We start from the raw sequence: 23,793 nt of genomic DNA on the forward strand, positions 1-23,793 counted from the left end.
TAAGTGGTTTTGGTTTTCAGTTTCCAAGCTGTAAAAGAGGGTGGAGGTTTTGTTCTCAATATACTCAAATCTTCCCTAGTCTTGGGGTAAGTAAATAGACAAAATTTCACTAAGGTGAATTACTCCAAACTGTATTTCCTAGATAGCATTATTCTTGAACTGCCATTCATGTTTTTCTTGGCCTTTAATTTGATTAACTTGCAGTCACTGAAAATTTTCTTTCTTTCCACCTGAGAAAATTTGTTTCCAAGGCAAACCATTCAAGACCACAGTAATCCAAGTCTGTGCCCCAACCACTAATGCCAAAAAAGATGCAGTTGAATGGTTCTATGAAGACATACAAGACCTTCTAGAACTAACACCCCAAAAAGATGGTCTTTTCATCATAGGGGACTGGAATGCAAAAGTAGGAAGTCAAGAGATACCTGGAGTAATAGGCAAATTTGGCCTTGGAATACAAAACGAAGCAGGGAAAAGGCTAACAGAGTTTTGCCAAGAGAACGCACTGGTCATAGCAAACACCCTCTTCCAACAACACAAGAGAAGACTCTACACAGGGACATCACCAGATGGTCAACACCGAAATCAGACTGATTATATTCTTTGCAGCCAAAGATGGAGAAGCTCTATACAGTCAGCAAAAACAAGACTGGGAGCTGACTGGCTCAGATCATGAAGTCCTTATTGCCAAATTCAGACTTAAATTGAAGAAAGTGGGGAAAACCACTAGACCATTCAGGGATGACCTAAATCAAATCCCTTACAATTATACAGTAGAAGTGACAAATAGATTCTAAGGATTAGATATGATAGACAGAGTCCCTGAAGAACTATGGATGGAGGTTTGTGACATTGTACAGGAGGCAGTGATCAAGGCCAATCCCCAAGAAAAAGAAATCCAAAAAGGCAAAATGGTTATCTGAGGAGGACTTTAAAATAGCTGAGAAAGAAAGAGAAGCAAAAGGCAAAGGAGAAAAGGAAATATATACTCATCTGAATGCAGAGTTCTAAAGAATAGAAAGGAAAGATAAGAAAGCCTTCCTAAGTGGTCAATGCAAAGAAATAGAGGAAAACAACTGAATGGGAAAGACTAGAGATCTCTTCAAGAAAATTAGTGATACCAAGGAAACATTGCATGCAAAGATGGGCTCGATAAAGGACAGAAATGGTATGGACCAAAGAGAAGCAGAAGATATTAAGAAGAGGCAGCAAAAATACACAGAAAAACTATGCAAAAAAATATCTTAATGACCCAGATAACCACAATGGTGTGATTACTCACCTAGAACCAGACATCCTGGAGTGCGAAGTCAAGTGAGCCTTAGGAAGCATCACTACAAACAAAGCTAGTGGAGGTGATGGAAATCCAGTTGATTTCCTAAATCCTAAAAGATGATGCTGTGAAAGTGCTGCACTCAATATGTCAGCAAATTTGGAAAACTCAGCAATGGCCACAGGACTGGAAAAAAATCAGTTTTCATTCCAATCTCAAAGAAAGGCAATGGAAAAGAATATTCAAACTACCAGACAACTGCACTCATCTCACATGCTAGCAAAGTAGTGCTCAAAATTCTACAAAACAGGCTTCAATAATATGTGTACCATGAACTTCCAGATGTTCAAGCTGTATTTAGAAAAGGCAGAGGAACCAGAGATCAAATTGCCAACATCTGTTGGATCATGGAAAGAGCAAAAGAGTTCCAGGAAAAACATCTACTTCTGCTTTATTGACTATGCCAAAGCCTTTGACTGTGTGGATCACAACAAACTTAAAGAGAAGGGAATACTGGAATACCTTACTTGCATCCTGATAAAATCTGTATGCAGGTCAAGAAGCAACAGTTAAAACTGGACATGGAACAACAGACTGGTTCCAATTTGAGAAAGGAGTACATCAAGCCTATATATTTTCACCCTGCTTATTTAACTTATATACAGAGTATATCATGAGAAATGCCAGGCTGGATGAAGGGCAAGCTTAAATCAAGACTGCCAGGAGAAATATCAATACCCACAGATACGCAGATGACACCACCCTGATGGCAGAAAGTAAAGAAGAACTAAAGAGCCTCTTGAAAGTGAAAGAGGAGAGTGAAAAAGTTGGCTTAAAGCTCAACATTCAGAAAACTAAGATCATGGCATCAGGTCCCATCACTTCATGGAAGCAAATAAATGAGGAAACAATAGGAAAAGTGAGAGACTTTATTTTCTTGGGCTCCAAAATCACTGCAGATGGTGACTGCAGCCATGAAATTAGAATTTGCTTTACCCTTTGGAAGAAAAGCTATGACCAAGCTAGACAGCATATTAAAAAGCAGAGGTATTACTTTACTAAAAAGGTCCATCTAGTCAAAGCTATGGTTTTTCCAGTAGTCATGTATGGATGTGAGAGTTGGCCTATAAAGAAAGCTGAGCACCAAAGAATTGATGCTTTTGAACTGTGGTGTTGGAGAAGACTCTTGAGAGTCCCTTGGACTGCAAGGAGATCCAACCAGTCCATCCTAAAGGAAATCAGTCCTGAATATTGACTGCAAGGACTGATGCTGAAGCTGAAACTCCAACACTTTGGCCACCTGATGCAAAGAACTGACTCATTGGAAAAGAACCTGATGCAAAGAACTGACTCATTGGAAAAGAACCTGATGCAAAGAACTGACTCATTGGAAAAGACCCTGATGCTGGGAAAGACTGAAGGCAGGAGAAGGGGACGACAGAGGATGAGATGGTTGGATGGCATCACTGACTCAATGGACATGAGTTTGAGCACGCTGTGGGAGATAGTGAAGAACAGGGAAGCCTGGTGTGCTACAATTCATTGGGTCGCAAAGAGTTGGACATGACTGAGGAACTGAACTAGACTGAAGAAAATAAATCTTGGTTAGTCACGTAAATTAGATACAATTGCTGTTGGTCCTATTCTTCCTGGTCCCCCAAAGAATATCTCACACAAAAGCAATGCAGTTGGTACTCTGGATCCACAAGTGATTGTTTCCAGGACCCACCTCCATGGTCACCAAATCCCTGGATGCTCAAGCCCCTAAAATAGAAGGGCTTGTCTCACATACTCCACAGCAAACAACCTGAAATCCTTAGTTTTATGGACAAATCCTCTACTACTAGTCTCTTTCACAGTCACGTCTGCCCTGCAGAAAAAGGAACAACTAGAGCTGTGTTGGAATCAGCTCATCCAGATGGCACTAGCGGTAAAGAACCTGCTTGCCAATGCAGGAGACGCCAGAGACGCAGATTCAATCCCCGCATGGATCCCTGTGTCAGAAAGGTCCCCCGCAAGAGGAAGTGCACCTCACTCCAGTGTTCTTGCCTGGAGAATCCCATGGACAGAGGAGCCTAGTTGCAAAGAGCTGGACACAACTGAGTGCACACCAAGTAGCCAAATAATAGGTGTGTTGGAATCAGCTCACAGTGGTTTATTTCAGCCAATTGTCCATTTTATCAGCTTCCCTGGTGGCTCAGAGGGTAAAGCACTTTTATCCCCTCAACACTGTAATTCAGTAACATCAGGCTGGTAGCTTGAAACTGGCCATGGAGTATTTATTCAATGGAAACCAGAAAACACTACAAATCAGGGCTTATTTTTTTCTTTTTCTTTTGGACAATCACTTGTTAAACATTTACCACTGCCCACTAGAAACAACACAGGAATCAGTTGTATGACTTCAATTCAAATTCAAGCCGAAATACCATGATCATTTTAATTAAAGCAATTATTGTTTCCTTTGGGATGGATTCTGTTTTGAATGGAAACGTATACTAACAATTTGTTTCAGATTAGACATGAGGGAATTGAACCACCATTTTATTTTTCCGTTTATCCAAGGCACCAACACTCAGTAGGCATGTTCTATTTCCTCAGAAACTTCTCAGTAGAGGCTGCAATTCACTAAGAGCTGCTGGAGCTAGCATTGCTTAATGTGTGCTTTAAATTTTATCTCATTTACAGAGTCAGTATATGCTCCTAATCCATGACTTAAAATCTGACAGCTTTATCGAGCGTCATTAGAGCTGGTGTTTTTCAGTCTGTTAATCTCACTCAGCTCTGACTTCCTACATAATAACTGGAAAACACATTAGGAATGGCATATTTATGTCTGTGGACACAGTTGATCAATCCGTCTAGGCTGTGGGGAATGCTGACTAAGGCATACCAGGTAAATAACTTGAAGGCTGTATACTGAAGTCAGAAGGGTCTGCAGCATGGAGCTCTGATTTTCATAATCTCGAATGGTTCCTGTAGTACAAACAGATGTGGCAAGAATTTGGGTCTAATTGTGTGAGGACTCTTGACAGCATTTCCCTTATTTCATTCTGCAATAAGAATTATTAAGGAACTGTATTTACATAATAAAGGAACTTCAATTTCCAATAGTAAGAGCTAACAATTACATTGTGCTTACTATGCCAGGCTTTATGATATAAATGAGTTAAGCATGATATTTTCATCCTGACTTTACCAAAGGAGGAATCTGAGTCATGGAGAGAATAAGAGAATAAGTCATGGAGAGAATAGCCAATGTCACTCAGCTATAATTAGTGGCAGAACTGACTGGACCATTCGTATCTGACCTGGTCTCTCACTGGAAATGCCCAGAGTCTTACTTCATAAGATACCATTTTTTTGTTACCTTCAAATACAGTAGAATGAGAGAGAGATGAGAATGTCTAAAAACATCTGAAACTGAGCTGAGTATTTTTTTTTCCTTTTGATTCTCAAGTCCAAAAAAATGAAGTATTTAAATTTTTTAAGAGCAAAGAAGTGAACATGCCATTTCTGTCGTACCAAGAATATTTAAGAGCTCATTCTGTGTACATGTTATGTACAAAGTGCTTTGTATAAAATAGATAACAACAAGAACTACTGTAAAGAATTTTAATTTTTTAAAAAGGAGCCCATTCTGTTTTAAAGTTTCATTTATTAAAAGACTCATCTAACCAGCCAAATTTAGATGACCAGATTTTGGTGACAGAAATGTTTGGTCTGTTTTTTCTCGGCTCAAAGTTCCCAAAGGGCAGTCACTGGGAAATCCAGCAGCTCAAAACTGCAGCAGGTGTGCGGCGTGCTGCTTCACTGGATTTTAACACAAATTTTATGTCTCCGTTTATGTAAGAATATGTTGATCAGCTCTGTCTTGGTAACTGAATGAACAGAGAACTGCTCATCCACATAATCAAATCTGTATATAAATAAGTGAGCTATTTTAACAGCCTCATGCAGGCTGACAAAAACAAAGATGTCTATAATTTAAAGGCCCACCCTCAGACCTTTAAATGATAGGGGGATGATTACCCATCCAACCTGGACAGCTCCTATTCAGAAAAATAAGATAAATCCTTGCCCAGGAATCTACATATGCTATATTCATAAATATTAAAATATAACTGAATATTTAAGGCTAAGGATATAGACAAATCAAATCATGGAAGACACTTCAGGGCTTCTGTAAATTTAGCAAGTATGTAAGAAGCAGTTTTGATTTAGGCTTAAAGCTCAGATAGGTCAATGAATTATTATAATTTTTTGGTTTACTTTTCCTACCATTTAATGTCAAATGTTACACTCAGATTTATTAAAAAATGAGTGCAAACATACGTAAGGGATGATGAAATAAGTTATGTGGAACAAGATATGCTATATCCAAAGTTAAAGTATTCTCTTCTAAAGCTTTCATCATTTTTATTTCAACAGACAAGATGTCCCATAATATTCTCATATCATTTACATTTTAACTTTATCATTACATTACCATACATCATCCCCTTTATTTTCACCCACCAAAACTGGATTTATTCAATCAACATAGTCTATCTTTCCAGTACCTTCTTCCCTACTTATCCGCATATGTTTATCTACCAATCCATAACCCCAACATTTTGTAGAAATTTTGCCCACTCCTCACATGTGTATGCTCAGTCATGTCCAACTGTGACCCCATGGACTACAACCTTCCAGGCTCCTGTGTCCATGGAATTCTCAAGGTAAGAATTCTGGAATGGGTTGCCATTTCCTCCTACAGGAGATCTTCCCAACCTAGGGATCAAACCCACATCTCCTGTACTGACAGGTGGATTCTTTACCACTGAGCCACCTGGAAAGCCCACCACTCTTTAAGGTCCAGTCTAATGATACCCTTCCTTTTTCTTTTTCCTTTGGTCATGACTACTCTCCTTCTTCTGAACCCTCTTATCTCATCCTAAGTACCACATCCGACTCATCTTTCTATCCCCATTATGCCTAAAATTGTAGCTTGCTCATGACAGAGGAATAATTATTTTAAATTAATTCAACTTGATAAATGAGTAATTTGTTTTTAATTAGTTTATTTTAATTGGAGTCTAATTACTTTACAATATTGTATTGGTTTTGCCATACATTGACATGAATTAGACATGGGTGTACATGTGTCCCCATCCTGAACGCCCCCTCCCATCTCCCTCCCCATCCCATCCCTCAGAGTCATCCCAGTGCACTGGCCCTGAGAGCCCTGTCTCATGCATCGAACCTGGACTGGAGATCTGTTTCACATATGACAATATACATGTTTCAGTGATATTCTCCCTCTCCCACAGAGTCCAAAAGACTGTTCTTTACATCTGTTCTTTGCTGTTTTGCATATAGGGTTATCGTTATCATCTTTTTAAATTCCATATATATGCATTTGTATACTGTATTGATGTTTTTCTTTCTGACTTACTTCACTCTGTATAATAGGCTCCAGTTTCATCCACTTCATTAGAACTGACTCAAATGAATTTTTCTTTAATAGCTGAGTAATATTCCATTGTGTATATGTACCACAGCTTTTTTATCCATTCGTCTGCTGATGGGCATCTAGGTTGCTTCCATGTCCTGGCTATTATAAACAGTGCTGCGATGAACATTAGGGTACACGTGTCTCTTTCAATTCTGGTTTCCTCGGTGTGTATGCCCAGCAGTGGGATTGCTGGGTCGTAAGGCAGCTCTATTTCCAGGTTTTTAAGGAATCTCCACCCTGTTCTCCATAGTGGCTGTACTAGTTTGCATTCCCACCAACAGTGTAAGAGGGTTCCCTTTTCTTAAATGCATCTAAAACCACTTAACTCACTGTGGATTGATATAAAGTGACTGGTATAATATCATTTGGTATATAAAATAAAAACGGTAAGAACGAGCATTAAAGATATTTAGGGTTTGTTCTTGACTGTCTGTGAGGGGCTGTGCTATTTCATGCTCTGTCAGTGTACCACCCCTGAGCATTTCCACACAAGTTAAACGAACACTTGAGCTAGAAACTTACTGTTGCTTGTGTCTGTGTATCAGGACCACTAACACTTGCACCCTTCAGTCTAGTATTAGGACAGCAGAAGTAGAAATGTAAGCTGAGTGGCAAGAACCATCGGGAGTGAGTCTCCAGAGAAAGGCAGAGAGAGCGAAAGAACCTTTCTTTCTAGGGGCTTTACATAACTGACCTTCAGCAGAAGCACAGTACTGATGACCGATGGACACAGTGAGGGGAGTAAGGGAAAGGCTTTACCTATGATGTTTAAGACAAACATACAGGAGCAGATATAGCATGTGAGAAGAGATTAAAAGAGTTTGCTGTTGTTATTGTTGAAGAATCATTCTGGGATCGTCAAACCCCACTCTCTTCATGATAATGAAGAAATGTAAGTAAAGGATCTATGCTTTTCTTGAACGTATGCCTTAATTACATAATAGTGCTTCTCAAGTTTGTATCCTTGACAGACAGAAAGACGTGGGGCATGACTTTATTAAGTTTTTAATTACCCAAATAGGACCACAAAGAAACACTTAGAAGCTAAAATAGAAATGCACTCTCCTTCCCTCAACTGACACAGCCTCCCAGAGAATCCAATAAACTCCCAAATACACAGAAAATGGTCAGCTGCTATGAATGAAAGTGTCAGAGAAAACTTTACCTGCCTCCCTACATGCTTTATTCCACATGTAAGAGCATAGAGTTTTCTCGGAATATATGTTTTTGCAGCACCTTCTTTGAAGCACAGAGAGACAATAGGGATTTTTTTTTCCCCATGCTCGGTATTTTGAAAGGGATTGTAAATCTAATTCTCAGTCTTATGTGGCTTCCTCTTAATACCTGAATACTCACACGTAAGTTTCAAAAACATACTTCTCCACAAAAGGATTAGTATACTGACTCCCACCGCACAGACCCTCAAGCAGTGCCTGTTTTATTTACGATATTTTAGGACTGTGCAAGTTCTTCCCAACACAACTGTCTAACAAACTTAGCTGCTTGTTTTCAGGGATCACACTGCTTTAGTACAGATTTTTCCCCTGCATATATATTCAGTGCTTCCTCACCCTGGCCATCAGCATGTGCACAGCTTTCTTCCCAGATCATAATTCATGTCATCACCTTTTCTGCTCCTCAGTCACCTCAGAAGATGGCTGCTCTGTGGACCTTGGCTTTCGAGTCAGTATCGAAGAAAAAGGATTCTACACAGAGAACTTCCATTCAGCTGCATGGGTTTTCCGAGGGGATGATGGGAATCCTGAAGACAGTCCCAGATGTCTTACCAAAAAACCCCGACCAGTAGCCGGTAAGGACCTCACAGTTACAATAAAATGCATATGTCTTAGAGAATCTGTAAGCAGGCAAATCTCTAAAGTCGGCAAACTTGCATGCTGAGAGAAGCATTTGGAAAGAAGTGTGAGTGTGTATGTACATATATGCGTGTGTATGTGTATATAGAGAACCTTCTCAATATTGTGAAAGATTCTGAAGCTATTAAAATAATAACTGTCTTAGGAACCTATTCCAAAATAGACTAATAATTCCAAAGTTGGAATAAAGATGAATGTAGGAAGAGTCAAGAGTCTTTTTCATTCTACAAGTAAAAAATACTGTTATAAAAAATGTACTGAAGAACACAAACAAGCAGCAAATCATTTATTGCTCCAACACTGGACTATGACCACTTTATTGTTTCTGCCTCATCTTTTTAATATACATAGGTCTAGTCCTGTTTTCAAATGCATACAAAATATGCATCTCATATTCTCATGTATACTGCTGCTGCTGCTGCTAAGTCGCTTCAGTCGTGTCTGACTCTGTGCGACCCCATAGACGGCAGCCCACCAGGCTCCCCCGTCCCTGGGATTCTCCAGGCAAGAACACTGGAGTGGGTTGCCATTTCCTTCTCCAATGCATGAAAGTGAAAAGTGAAAGTGAAGTCGTTCAGTTGTGTCCGACTCTTGGCGACCCCATGGACTGCAGCCCACCAGGCTCCTCCATCCATGGGATTTTCCAGGCAAGAGTACTGGAGTGGGATGCCATTGCCTTCTCCTTCATGTATACACTTTGATATAAAAGGAAAATCCCCAACCAGTAGCTGCTAAGGATTCTACAATTATTCAATTAAATTCTATAGCCTGACATATTTAATAATATAATTATTTAATAATTATACTTTCATTTCATAAAATAAATATTTTCATGTTTTTAAAATGCCATTAATAGTCTGATAGTTTCATGATGTTTTTTAAAGAGATTAAAATTCAGTTTACTAAAACTGTATTTCCTTAATGGAATAATAGCATGGTGATTTTTTTAAAAAAACTATACCTGAATAACAAATTTAAGAATGTGAAATTACGATTTCAAGCTAATCTTTGCTGCAAAATTTAAGCTATAGAGCGTTTATAAACTTTTATAAACAAAGTATAAATAAATTACTTTGATGAATAGTAAACAATGATTCAGATTTAAAATAATGTTTTAAATTAATTTTACAATCATGCATTCAGCAAACACCATTCCTACTATGGTCCAGGCACTGGGGGAAACTACTAAAGATACACAGACGTAAGAGGAGTGAGTAGGAGAGGTTTCTATAAAGAGGTACTTAAATTTTCAGTACAGGCATCAAAGTGTGCCTCGTTTCATCCAGATCCCATTTATGAGACATGAGTAATTGTTGTTACGCATAAGATCATCATTTGCTTTATCTGTAGAGGAAAATAGAGCCTCTTAATTTTTTCTTTTAAATATGAAAGTCAGCGTTGGAGGATTTTAATGAGGAAAAGTCGTAACTCTAAGTGAATTCCTGTGTACACGCATAAGACAATGCAAGGTTTGTCCACTGCACATTAAGAATACTTGTTTATACTCATCTCATAATATGACTTAATTGAGATTAACCATTCACTGAAAAGCATGCAGTATGAAACTTTAATTCTAAAACTTAAGGAATTTAGAGTGGAATTTTTGAAAATTAAAATGGATGCCGAGGAGCTGCATGTAAGTCAATGAAATTAAAATACTTCCTCATATCATACACAAAAGTCAACCCATAATGGCCTAAAGACTTGACTAGAAGACACGACAAATAAAACTCCTAGAGAGAACACAGGCAAAACATTCTCTGACATAAATTGTAGCACTATCTTCCTAGGTCAGTCAGTCTCCAAAGGCAAAAGAAAGAAAAGCAAAAACAAATAAATAGGACCTAATCAAATTTATAAGCTTTTGCACAGGAAAGAAAACCATAAATAAACCAAAAAGACAATGTATAGACCAGAAGAAAATTATTGCAAACAATGCAACTGTCAAGGAGTTAATTTTCAGAATATACAAAAACATCTCATTCAGCTCAATAACCAAAAAAATAATAATAATAATAACCGAATCAGAAAATGAGCAGAAGACCTAAACAGACATTTCTCCAAAGAAAACATGAAGATGGCCAAAGGGCAGATGAAAAAACGCTCATCGTCACTAATTATTCAGTTCAGTTCAGTTCAGTCGCTCAGTCGTGTCCAACTCTTTTCGACCCCATGAATCGCAGCACGCCAGGCCTCCCTGTCCATCACCAACTCCCAGAGGACACTCAGACTCACGTCCATCGAGTCAGTGATGCCATCCAGCCATCTCATCCTCTGTCGTCCCCTTCTCCTCCTGCCCCCAACCCCTCCCAGCATCAGTCTTTTCCAATGAGTCAACACTTCGCATGAGGTGGCCAAAGTACCGGAATTTCAGCTTTAGCGTCATTCCTTCCAAAGAAATCCCGGGGCTGATCTCGTTCAGAATGGGCTGGTTGGATCTCGTTGCAGTCCAAGGGACTCGCAAGAGTCTTCTCCAACACCACAGTTCAAAACCATCAATTCTTTGGCACTCAGCTTTCTTCACAGTCCAACTCTAACATCCATACATGACCACTGGAAAAACCATAGCCTTGACTAGACGGACCTTTGTTGGCAAAGTAATGTCTCTGCTTTTCAGTATGCTATCTAGGTTGGTCATAACTTTCCTTCCAAGGAGGAAGCGTCTTTTAATTTCATGGCTGCAGTCACCATCTGCAGTGATTTTGGAGCCCCAAAAAATAAAGTCTGACACTGTTTCCACTGTTTCCCTATCTATTTCCCATGAAGTGATGGGACCAGATGCCATGATCTTTGTTTTCTGAATGTTGAGCTTTAAGCCAGCTTTTTCACTCTCCTCTTTCACCTTCATCAAGAGGCTTTTTAGTTCCTCTTCACTTTCTGCCATAAGGGTGGTGTCATCTGCATATCTGAGGTTAAGAGAAATGCAAATCAAAACTATAGTGAGGTATTATATCACACCAGTCATAATGGCCATCATTAAAAAGACTGCAAACAATAAATGCTGGAGGGTATGTGGAGAAAAGGGAACCCTCCCACACTGTTGGTGGGAATGTAGAATGATTTAACTACTGTGGAGAACATTATGGAGTTTCCTTAAACAACTAAACATAGAGCTACCATACGATCCAAGAATCCCACTCTTTGGCATATATCCAGAGAAAATTCTAATCTGAAAAAAATATATGCTCCCCAATGTTCATTGCAGCACTGTTTACAATAGCCAGGACAAGAAAGCAACCTAAATGTCCCTCAACAGATGAATGCATAAAGGAGATGTGATACACAGACACACACAGACACACACACATACACACACAAAACGAGATATTCAATTCAGTTCAGTTCAGTTCAGTCGCTCAGTCGTGTCCGACTCTTTGCAACCCCATAAATCGCAGCACGCCAGGCCTCCCTGTCCATCACCAACTCCTGGAGTTTACCCAAACTCATGTCCATCAAGTTGGTGATGCCATCCAGCCATCCCATCCTCTGTCGTCCCCTTCTCCTCCTGCCCCCAATCCCTCCCAACATCAGGGTCTTTTCCAGTGAGTCAACTCTTCGCATGAGGTGGCCAAAGTACTGGAGTTTCAGCTTTAGCATCATTCCTTCCAAAGAAATCCCGGGGCTGATCTCGTTCAGAATGGGCTGGTTGGATCTCCTTGCAGTGCAAGGGACTCTCAAGAGTCTTCTCCAACACCCCAGTTCAAAACCATCAATTCTTCGGCACTCAGCTTTCTTCACAGTCCAACTCTCACATCCATACATGACCACTGGAAAAACCATAGCCTTGACTAGACGGACCTTTGCTGGCAAAGTAATGTCTCTGCTTTTCAATATGCTATCTAGGTTGGTCATAACTTTCCTTCCAAGGAGTAAGTGTCTTTTAATTTCATGGCTGCAGTCACCATCTGTAGTGATTTTGGAGCCCCAAAAATAAAGTCTGACACTGTTTCCACTGTTTCCCCATCTATTTCCCATGAAGTGATGGGACCGGATGCCATGATCTTTGTTTTCTGAATGTTGAGCTTTAAGCCAACTTTTTCACTCTCCTCTTTCACTTTCATCAAGAGGCTTTTGAGTTCCTCTTCACTTTCTGCCATAAGGGTGGTGTCATCTGCATGTCTGAGGTTCTTGATATTTCTCCTGGCAATCTTGATTCCAGCTTGTGATTCTTCCAGCCCAGCGCTTCTCATGATGTACTCTGCATATAAGTTAAAGAAGCAGGGTGACAATATATAGCCTTGATGTACTCCTTTTCCTATTTGGATCCAGTCTGTTGTTCCATGTTCTAACAGTTCTAACTGTTGCTTCCTGACCTGCATATGGGTTTCTCAAGAGGCAGGTCAGATGGTCTGGTATTCCCATCTCTTTAAGAATTTTCTACAGTTTATTGTGATCCACACAGTCAAAATTACTCAGTCACAAAAAGAGAATGAAATAATGCCATTTGCAGCAACATGGATGGACCTAGAGATGGTCATACAAGTGAAGTAGCCAGAGAAACGGAAATACATGATGCTGCTTACATGTGGAATCCGAAAGAATGATACAAATGAATGTATTTACAAAACAGAAACTGACTCACAGACATAGGAAACAAACTTATGGTTAACAAAGGAGAACAGAGGGGAGATCAACTGGGTGTTTGGGAGTAGCAGATACAAACTACTATATTTAAAATAGATAAACAACAAGGTCCTTCTGTATAGCACAGGGAACTCTGATATATTCAATATGTTGTAATACACTATCATGGAAAAGAATCTAAAAAGAATATGCATATACATATACGTAACTTAAGAAATATATATATAATATAAAAATTATATATATATATAATTGTATAATATATAAAGTTTATATATAAATATATATAAAATATATATTTATATATATAATATATATTTTTTAAGTTAAATATATATATATATGTAACTGAATCACTTTGCTGTATGCCAGGAACTAACACAGCCTTGTAAATCTACTATAAAAAGAAGATGCTGAGAATCAAGCAATAAACTTTCTAAAATAAGAACCAAAATCTTCTATAGTTAACTTTTATTTGAGTAATAGCATGGCACAGGGTAAAAACACTAGGCTGAAAATAGGATTTTCAGGGTTAGGCTCTCTATTTGTTCGTTGATGTATTCTCCACACCAAGGACAGCGCCTATTTCATTACAGAAAGCCAACATATATTTGTTGCATGAATGTATAAAAAGTAATTTACTAGCTATGTGACCTTAGAAAATTCACTTATTTACTGTTATTATCTCTCTGCCTATCTTACAGTGTTATAAAATGTGAAATGACACAATATATGTGAATAGTGGGCTATTTTTATCTGTCTTGACTATTTCTATCTCCTATCCTTATTTTTATTTGATGGGAATTTTAACTAAATATTAAATACATATTCATACATGTCTGTTTATATTTATATATATATTTTATGTAAACTGCAAACAATTCCTATTTCATAATATACTAACTAAATTGACCAATATGTATTGACTGTTTGTGGCAGGCAGGTGAAAAGATACATTAGATAGAATTCATTCTTCCCTCACAGTATCTTGGCTAACACCTGATGTAAGAAAGTACAGTTATCACCATTTCTACAACTGTGTATGGTCATCAAAGAACAAGCATTTAGTTGATTCACCATTATTTGCTTTAGCTAAAAAAAAAAAAAAGAAAATGTGCTTAATTTTGCCAAAAAATTCATGCATGTGTGCATATACACACACACGTACATGCCCACACACATCCACACAACTAAACAAATTATGTTTAAATGTAGTAAGTGAGTTTTAAATATTAATATTTATTGCACTGAACCTCAGTCCAAGAATGTGCTGATTGTTCTTGCTTACTGTTATTAATGCTTGAAGTATCCACATACCAGATACATGTTTTTAACGATGTGATTTTGAGACATCAGTACAAGAAGCTGGAGATAGGGAGGAAACATGAGTTGGAGGCAAAAAAATAATTTTAAAACAGAAAGATGTCTGTATTAGCCTAATGACATTTTGAAGATATTGCAATGCTAATTTATGTCTACCAATATGTATTGTGAGAATAAATTTTAAACTTACAAAATTCAATCTGTAATACTCTAGAAAGTGCCCTTCTATTATTTGGAGAAATAGATTTTTAAAAGTTTTGCATCACTACAGAAGTGTATTTCTGGAGCTATGAGAAAGTTTTAGGGTATTTTCAATATCTAAGTGGTGTTGTATTTATGGAACTATGTGCCCTTCATTTGAACTTTTACATCTAACAAGATGATTCCAAGGAAATGCTATTTGAGGGGATAAGTTACTTGATGATGTGACCACACAGTCTCTGAAAAGACAATGACATTTATTCGTGGCTTTTCAGCAGCTGTGTGGCACTCACAGATTACCCACCAGACAGCAGCAAGGGGCTCCAGGACTATAAATCTCAAAATGTGAGAAAACTGTCTTCAGAATGGGAGGGGAACATGTTGCAAAACATTCTGAGTGCATTTTCTCCCACAGGAGTTCACTATAGTTGAGCTTACCGTTTAAAGATTTTATTGAGTTGTTTATACTTTCACACATTGTTGACATTCGATTTACCTGATTAGGAAAAAGAAAAAAGAAAACACTATGCTACAGCCTTGAAAGCAATAGCTATCTTATCATCGCATGTAAGACAAAAAGCAAACATGATTTGATTTGAATCAGCTCAGTAAAAATACTCCATTAAACAAACATCAATTGGATAAGCAATTTGTCAAAAGCAGAAGCTAGTATCAAGAGGGTAACCTACAGGGAGCAAGAAGTTTTGACAAGTAGGATTGTTAGAAATGATTTCTACTGAGGTCAGAAGTAGGATTCCCGATTTTCTTTTTTGCCCTGATTAGCTACCAGATTGCTGCAGACTGCTAACATATTCATTTTGGGGTCCTTGAATTTCCCAGTTCTGTCCCTTAAATTATGCTGAGATCCAGTAAGTGGCAGTCCAAATAGTCATGTAAAATAACTGCCAAAAGGGAATTGTATTAACAAATGATAAGAAATCTTCCCAGGAGCACAGAATTTTAGCACTGGAATACACTTAATACTTGCACAGCAACTTTGGTAAGCTTTTCCTGATACTGTTTTAACCAACAGAGAAACAGTGTATTTTGTTCAGACATATTGGGATAACAAACATTCCTTCAGGAATCCATATGAAGAGGCTCTATTCTTTCTTTGAATGTTTGCCAATTCGGGTAGCCAAGGTCCAGGATGTCAACTCCATGAGAAAAAGTCTCTTCTCTGTCCTCAACACCACAGTCCCCATATTGATACATAAGAAAACAATGGGACACATAGATACTCAGTAAATGTCTGTGAATGAATTACCTCTGATATTAGGTACCATGGATTATTAAAAACAAAGATGCTTATTTCCTTATTTTTATTAGATATTTTTATTCCCTAGCTGACCAAGAAGATGGTCAGCTAAGAACATTTGGAAAAATTGCCTAATCCTTTACTATCTTTGTCATCTTTTTATAAGAAACTTAATTTTTAAAAAGATTTACCTCAGTAATACCTGGGAGGAAATGTAATAAAACAATGGCAAATCTGTTTACAAGCTCTGAGAAATATAAGGTAAATTTATAATAACAATATCTCTCCAAGATCAGGGAGTCACCCACCCAGACATCTGTCGGCAATGGCAAAGAAAGAGATTTCTCATCAAAGGGGAAGCTGAACAAAAGTCCTTAGCCACTCAAAATACAATTGTTACGAACTCCTTTGAATGCTTGATTGCTTCTAACTTTATCCATATGTTGCCTACAGCAGACATTTTTTCTTAGTATGAATCTTTTTATAAGAACCTAGAGGATGCAACTCTTCAGAGAAGAAATGTCCCTGATCTCCAATATGAAGGAAGATGTAAATATTTCTGAGGAATGAAAAATGATACACAAAAATACAAAAGAATGGCTGAAAAGAAGCTACAAAATATATTACCCGTAAATTTTAATGTATTCCTATTTTTAATGGAAAGAAATTCTATTAAATTATATCTTAAGGTGTGAATTTGCCCTGCCTTTATTAATAGATAAGCATTCTTATTTTATAATTAATTGCATTTTTCCTAGAGACCTAATAATACCTTTTTTCCAGAGGCATATTACTATTAATTCACTTCTGGAGCTCAGGAAGTTTCTCATTGTACTGTATTATGATTTATTCTTTATCATTTTAAGATATTCATTAACATACAGGAAAAAAAGCTCAACTAATAAAGTATTTCAATCTAATTGTCGGGGAAAGAGTAATTCTCCCAGTATTGCATTAACACTTCTCCCCGATGAAGTTGGTCTTAAATACAACCAAATAATATTTTGAAGTCTTTCATTGTGATTCTTCCTTGGATAACTTTGTCAGCATTTTAAAAGGGATTCTTCTGAGATCACATAAGCCCTTCAGATTTTTTATTTCGCTTTTGTACTCTAGAGTGATTCAGGCATGTATTTTTTTCTAAATAAAATGCAAGGTGTAAATATAGTATAAAGAAAACACATCTACCACGGCAACATCTCCTTTACGGAAAATGCCCTTCCGCAGAAGGAAGTCTTCCTGAGACGTGTTTTCTGCCTTGGAATCCTGCTCTTTCCTTGTCTCTGAAGAGTAATAGCCCAAAGAGTTCTTACCTGATAGATTTTATCTTTTAGGAATTCAGCTTGGGAAAATGCCCTTGGATAGTCTTGAGGTAGAAATTTAAAATGTCTTGAGGTAGAGGAAGATCAAGAGGGTCCAGGAGTGAGTTATAGTTATGAACTTATCAGCAAGCAGAAGTCTTGAGGAAGAAACACACCCACCCACACCCACACCCACACCCACTCATCCACACACACACACACACACTCACACCTATATTTACACCTACAGAAAAGACTGTATAAAGATAGCAGGAGGAAACAGGAGAAGACACATGGAAAAGCAGACTGGTAAATAGCTGGACCACATTAATTTAAGATGATTAGACTAATGTAAAAAATTTTTTTTAATTTTTACTGTCAAGCTTCTGGAACTCTTCACTTTCAATGCAGCATAACCTTACCATTTCTGCAAGGCCCAGCTGCTTCCCTTGTTTCTGAGAAGCTCAGTTGCTCGGGATTTCCTGGGGTCCTTAAGACCTGACTATTATGGATGAAGATTCGCTTTTCTTATTTCCACGTGTATTAAAACCTTGTAGAACCGTCCCATGGTTCACAGCTCCGCGTGCCTGAAACCTGCAATGGTCAGCGGCCTCGGGAAGAAAGCCCTGCCCCTTCCTCACCACGTGACTCAGCTGACTTGTTTAGCGTCTATATGCCTCAGTTTTCCCCTCTCCAAAAAAACATTAATCTTAGGTCAATGTGAAGATTAAATTAGATACTAGTTGTAAAGTACTTTGACTTTTATTAAGCCTGGTATATACTAAACCAGCAATAAATACCAGCTATATTTTCATTGCATTTGTAGTATCTAAAGATTAACTCAAAAGAATGTCCTTTCCGCTTCCTCTTCAGTTCGTGAGCGCACCGTGAAGCTTGTCAAAGGGACCGGCGATTACCCCTGGGGATTCCGTATTCAGTACTCCAAGCCGATCGTGGTAACTGAAGTGGACGCTAGTAAGTTGTTTCACTACAGCAGTTGTTATTCAGACCAGGACAATTAGCTCAGGCCTCACGCAATATACTAAGTACCCTCCAATACTGAAGTCTTGTAAAACACACATATACACTAGTAGTTTGTAAATCTCAAGTCTATCAAAAACTCATAAAGATTGGCAAGTGCTGACATCATGATCAATTGTTTTTTAGAATACTATGCTTCCCCGCTGAAGTGGACACCTCTGGTAATTACTGGGCCTCCCCATTAAAGAAGAATCCTGTCTGTACCTACAAAACCAGGGCTCAAGCTCTGCAGACAAAAAGGGTCTTGAGTAGGCAGCTGCCAATTTATTACTATTTAATAGTTTCTAGGAGGAGTTCCATTCCTCATAGATTATTTCCTTTATGGCTTCTCAGATTTATTTCCTAACAAACAAATTAGGAATTAGTAGATACCTAATGAAAGATAGATCTTTTTCTCCCTAATCCAGAACATGAGAATAATTTAAGATATAAAGATAAGATAAATATACCCATACCCAGCATGCTGCATTGTTGCTATTGCTCAGTCGCTCAGTCGTGTCCGACTCTTTGCAACCCTAGGACCGCAGCACTCCAGGCCTCCCTGCCCATCACCAACTCCCAGAGTTTACCCAAACTCAAGTCCATCAAGTTGGTGATGCCGTCCAACCATCTCATCCTCTGTCGTCCCCTTCTCCTCCCATCTTCAATCTTTCCCAGCATCAGGGGCTTTCTAATGAGTCAGTTCTTCATATCAGGTGGCCAAAGTATCGGAGTTTCAGCTTCAGCATCAGTCCTTCCAATGAATATTCAGGACTGATCTCCTTTAGGATGGACTGGTTGGATCTCCTTGCAGTCCAAGGGACTCTCGAGAGTCCCTTCTCCAACACCACAGTTCAAAAGCATCAATTCTTTGGCACTCAGCCTTCTTTATGATCCAGCTGTCACATCCATACATGACTACTGGAAAAACCATAGCCTTGACTGGACGGACCTTTGTTGGCAAAGTGCTGCATTAAAGGAGGCCTAATGGAGTTATCACAGAAGGGGGCCCAGGGCTACTAGGGTTTTCTGAATTACATTATAGTCCTCATCTGGACTGGGAGTTTTCCAAGATCAGAAACAGTATCATATCCATTATTTTAATCTGCAATACTTGGGGCAGTGTCCCAAAGGTAACAGAGCTGATGCTCCCAAAATGCCTGTGGAGGGAGCACAAACTCCCTAAGTGTGTGCCCGCCAGGGCAGGGTGGACAGTCAGGGAGGGACGCATATCGTCCGTGAGGACTGCAGCCCTTTCTGATCTGCCCTGCAGCCCAATCCTGTCTCTGATTTCATTAAAATCCCACCCCTATACCTGATTCAAATGTACTTAAATTTTTACCTTTTCCTCCTTTCCTCCTTCTCTAAAAAGATAATCCTTTTACCTCCTCGTGACTTACAAAAGTTAAGTATAGGAACAGATGTAGAATTCTTTAAGGTAATAGAGGAAATTCCTTTTTCTCAGTTCCTATAGTCTGAGAGGTAGACACCAATGCAGAAGTAGATGTGCAAAAGATTAGAGGAAAGCACTGTGGCAGACAAGTGTAAGTAGGGCCTTTAGACCACAGTGCGGGTCTGGCACCTACGAAAGGACAGGGAGAAGGAAGCAGAATTGTGTAGGAAGAAGTCAAACTGCACTGTCGTTCTGAGAAATTCCGAGATGACCCAGAAAAAACCATCCACTAGATCAGTCTCTCTTTGGCCAGAAAGAGGCTGACTCCAGTACCTGCTCCAGATCCAGTCACAGGCTGGAAGCAGTGACTTACCGGGGAGAATGTAGCCTTAGTAGAAGGCAGGATGCCCAGAAAGTGTGGCAGTTGAAGCCTGCCTTGCCTGCCCGCTGAGTCACTTCAGTCGTGTCTGACTCTTTGCAACCTCATGGACTGTAGCCCGCCAGGCTCCTCTGTCCATGGGGATTCTCCAGGCAAGAACACTGGAGAGGTTTGCCGTGCCCTCCTCCAGGGGATCTTTCCCACCAGGGATCGAACCCATGTCTCTTGTGTCTCCTGCATTGGCAGGTGGGTTCTTTACCTCTAGCGCCACCTGGGGAGCCCCAGCTTGCACTCGGAAACAATCCTCACGGCAGCTTCTCTAGAAGCTGTGTCTAGGTAGTGTGGATCTAAGAATCTATGTAGAGTATGAAGTATAAAGCTTTCAGGAAGGAAAAACATGGCACATTGAAAGAAATAATTCTTATAAAGGTGTGCTGAATATTACTTTGAAAATAACAAAATACAGAAAGAAATTAAGGAACACCTAAATTAACAGCAGAAAAAATGAGAGCAGTTTGTAAATTTTAAACATGTCAGTTCTTCCTTAAATTCATCCATAGATACAATCCCAAGTAAAATTCTAGAAGAGTATCTCTTTCGTTTTTCTTCATAAAAATGTTTCAATTAGATCCTAAAATATTTATAGAAAAGCAAAAGGCCATGTTATTAACTTTGATGTGAATAAATTTCAATTAAAGTTTAATCAGCTAATCAAATACAGGTTACTATCAAGCAGGTCATTCTCAGAATAATTGGATAAGGCAGGAAGTTTACCCAGATGTTGGTGGCAGTTGGAAGTATACAGGTGGACCACAGACAAGTGAGGAGAGAGTAGAAGGGGAATATGGCTATGGCCACAGAACTCAGATGACAAAACATAAACATTGCAAATTTTGTCCAAGGACACCCTTACTCTGCCTCTTAGCGCTCTTCAAATTAGCAAGAACAAGAAACAATTGTGGCTGTAATTATCTCTGTATAGACAAAGACAGTTCACTATTTTTCTTTTAATTTTAATTGGAGGATAATTATTTTACAATAATGTGGTTGTTTTGCCATACGTTGACATGAATCAGCCATGGATGTACGTGTGTTCCCCATCCTGAACCCCTCTCCCACCTCCCTCCCCATCCCATCCCTCAGGGTCATCCCAGTGCACCAGCCCTGAACACCCTGTCTCATGCATCAGACCTGGACTGGCGATCTATTTCACATATGATAATATACATGTTTCAGTGCTGTCTCTCATATCATTCCCCCACCTCGCCCTCTCCCACAGAGTCCAAATGCCTGTTCTATACATCTGTGTCTCTTTTGCTGTCTCGCATACAGAGTTATCGTTACCATCTTTCTAAATTCCATATATATCCATTAGTATACTGTATTGGTGTTTTTGTTTCTGACTTACTTTGCTCTGTATAATAAGCTCCAGCTTCATCCACCTCATTAGAACTGATTCAAATGCATTCTTTTTAATAGCTGAGTAATATTCCACTGTGTATATGTAACACAGCTTTCTTATCCATTCATCTGCCGATGGACATCTAGGTTGCTTCCATGTCCTGGCTATTATAAACAGTGCTGCGATGAACATTGGGGTACACGTGTCTCTTTCCCTTCTGGTTTCCTTAGTGTGTATGCCCAGCAGTGGGATTGCTGGATCATAAGGCAGTTCTATTTCCAGTTTTTTAAGGAATCTCCACACTGTTCTCCATAGTGGCTGTACTAGTTTGCATTCCCACCAACAGTGTAAGAGGGTTCCCTTTTCTCCACACCCTTTCCAGCATTTATTGTTTGTAGATTTTTGGATAGCAGCCATTTTGACTGGTGTGAGATGGTACCTCATTGTGGTTTTGGTTTGCATTTCTCTGATAATGAGTGATGTTGAGCATCTTTTCATGTGTTTGTTAGCCATCTGTTAGCCATTTGTTAGCCATTCTTTGGAGAAATGTCTGTTTAGCTCTTTGGCCCATTTTTTGATTGGGTCATTTATTTTTCTGGAATTGAGCTGCAGGAGTTGCTTGCATATTTTTGAGATTAATTCTTTGTCAGTTGCTTCATTTGCTATTGTTTTCTTCCATTCTGAAGACAGTTCACTTTTTATCATCAAGGGGCTTCAGTATTTTTAAAGGACATCTGGCTTTAAGAAAATGCATGTTCGTTTACGGGGAAGGTATTCACGGATATTGGTCCCTTCCGGCTTCACTTACTTCCTTCCCCCTTCCTCCTCGCCCTGCTTTCTCTCTCTTCTGTTCTCTTTCACTTCTCCCTGCTCGCCTCTTTCTAGCTCTGACTTTGCAAGATTAGTGTTAAACAAAGAAATAATTCATAAGAAAGATAAAAATTACTCCCCTTTAAAACTCAAATAGATCTGACTTGGTAAGTTTAGCAAATTTTTGCAAACTATCAAAAACCTGGACATACTTTTCATGCCTGCCTTTCTAGATAAAATAAGTAAATGCCATCTAATAAAAGGTTATGATTTTTCTAATGTCTGATACCTTTATAACTGTCCAGGTGAGACAGTTAACCATATCTAATCCATTCAGATGTGAAACAAATCAAAATATTTGCATTGTAAGTGATGTGATATTCAGGAGGACCTGAGGTTTTGAAAGAGGAAAACTGAAGCATCTCTACTGTAGCAAAAATGCTCCAACAATACACAGTTAACCTAGGATTTTATTCAACATCAGAAAGTGCTTCCCTGGCAGGGATTCATGTATGCTGAGTCTACTTCTCTTTTTTTTAAAATGCATTCCTCAGTGCTGAATAGCAACCTCTGAAATCCATTGTCTAGTCAAATCTACTAAATGAAGGGTTGAGGGACTTTAAAATTACACATATTTCCAGCATTTCAGAGAATCTCATTCACACCACAAAACATTGTTCTGCATGCAATAGAGAGACTTAATTACACACTGACGATAAAAAAGATACAGCATGAAGACCTGTAGGTGGGATAGAAATGATTATCCATAAGTACACAGAAAGGGAGCTTGCTTGTAGCTTACATAACTAATTGCCCACACCCAGCTGGCACTTGCATGAACATTTTCTATGAAGGCCCAAATGTTTGTGAGATCTGTTGTCATAAACAAAAGAAACAGATGTTCCAACTCTGATACCAAGCAAAGTTGAAAAGGAAATGATACATTTAGGGATGGGCAGACCACATACGAAATTATGGACAGGCCCATCTTTCGGGAAGCTCTAGAGTTTAAAATGCTACTGTTATAGTAAAAATTTTTTAAATGAAAAGGACAAACCCCTTTTTTAATTATAAGTTTTCAGACTCTACATTATATGTAAATATGCATAAAAGGATGAAGTAGCTCAGCATTTAACTCTTTATAATCAATACAGAACTATGTCGTCAAGTATCCTATCGGGGAAACCAACTTAGAAAAGTGTGGGCTTGTTTTCTTAACACTTTGATCCTTCCTGTCCAATGTAGGATACTTCCATTCTGCTCCCAAGAGCAGCCTCAAGTAGGGCAACTGTCTGTGTGGTATATTAGAGTCACCTTGAAACACCTCCCTCCTCCAAGAGATCATCATGCCTCAAACTGTCACCATAATTAGTAGATAAAGGGAAAATTTGTAAGTTGCATTCAAATTAGTGGAACACAGTCAATACCCTCTATAATTAAAGCTGAAAGCTATCACATAAGCTATCAGGAAGAGTAAC

At 38.7% G+C, this 23,793-nt stretch overlaps 1 protein-coding gene across 1 annotated transcript in view; it reads left to right on the forward strand.

The window, feature by feature from the left end:
- The window catches only part of LOC113894958, a 126,769-nt gene that overhangs the window by 26,167 nt on the left and 76,809 nt on the right, over window positions 1-23,793 (forward strand). Inside the window, exons 5-6 of the mRNA XM_027545486.1 lie at window positions 8,413-8,580; window positions 18,185-18,286. Coding sequence (XP_027401287.1) covers window positions 8,413-8,580; window positions 18,185-18,286 — 270 coding nt within the window. The remainder of the gene's footprint in view (window positions 1-8,412; window positions 8,581-18,184; window positions 18,287-23,793) is intronic.

This window comes from Bos indicus x Bos taurus, chromosome 7, assembly GCF_003369695.1.
Source record: "Bos indicus x Bos taurus breed Angus x Brahman F1 hybrid chromosome 7, Bos_hybrid_MaternalHap_v2.0, whole genome shotgun sequence".
NCBI lineage: Eukaryota > Metazoa > Chordata > Mammalia > Artiodactyla > Bovidae > Bos > Bos indicus x Bos taurus.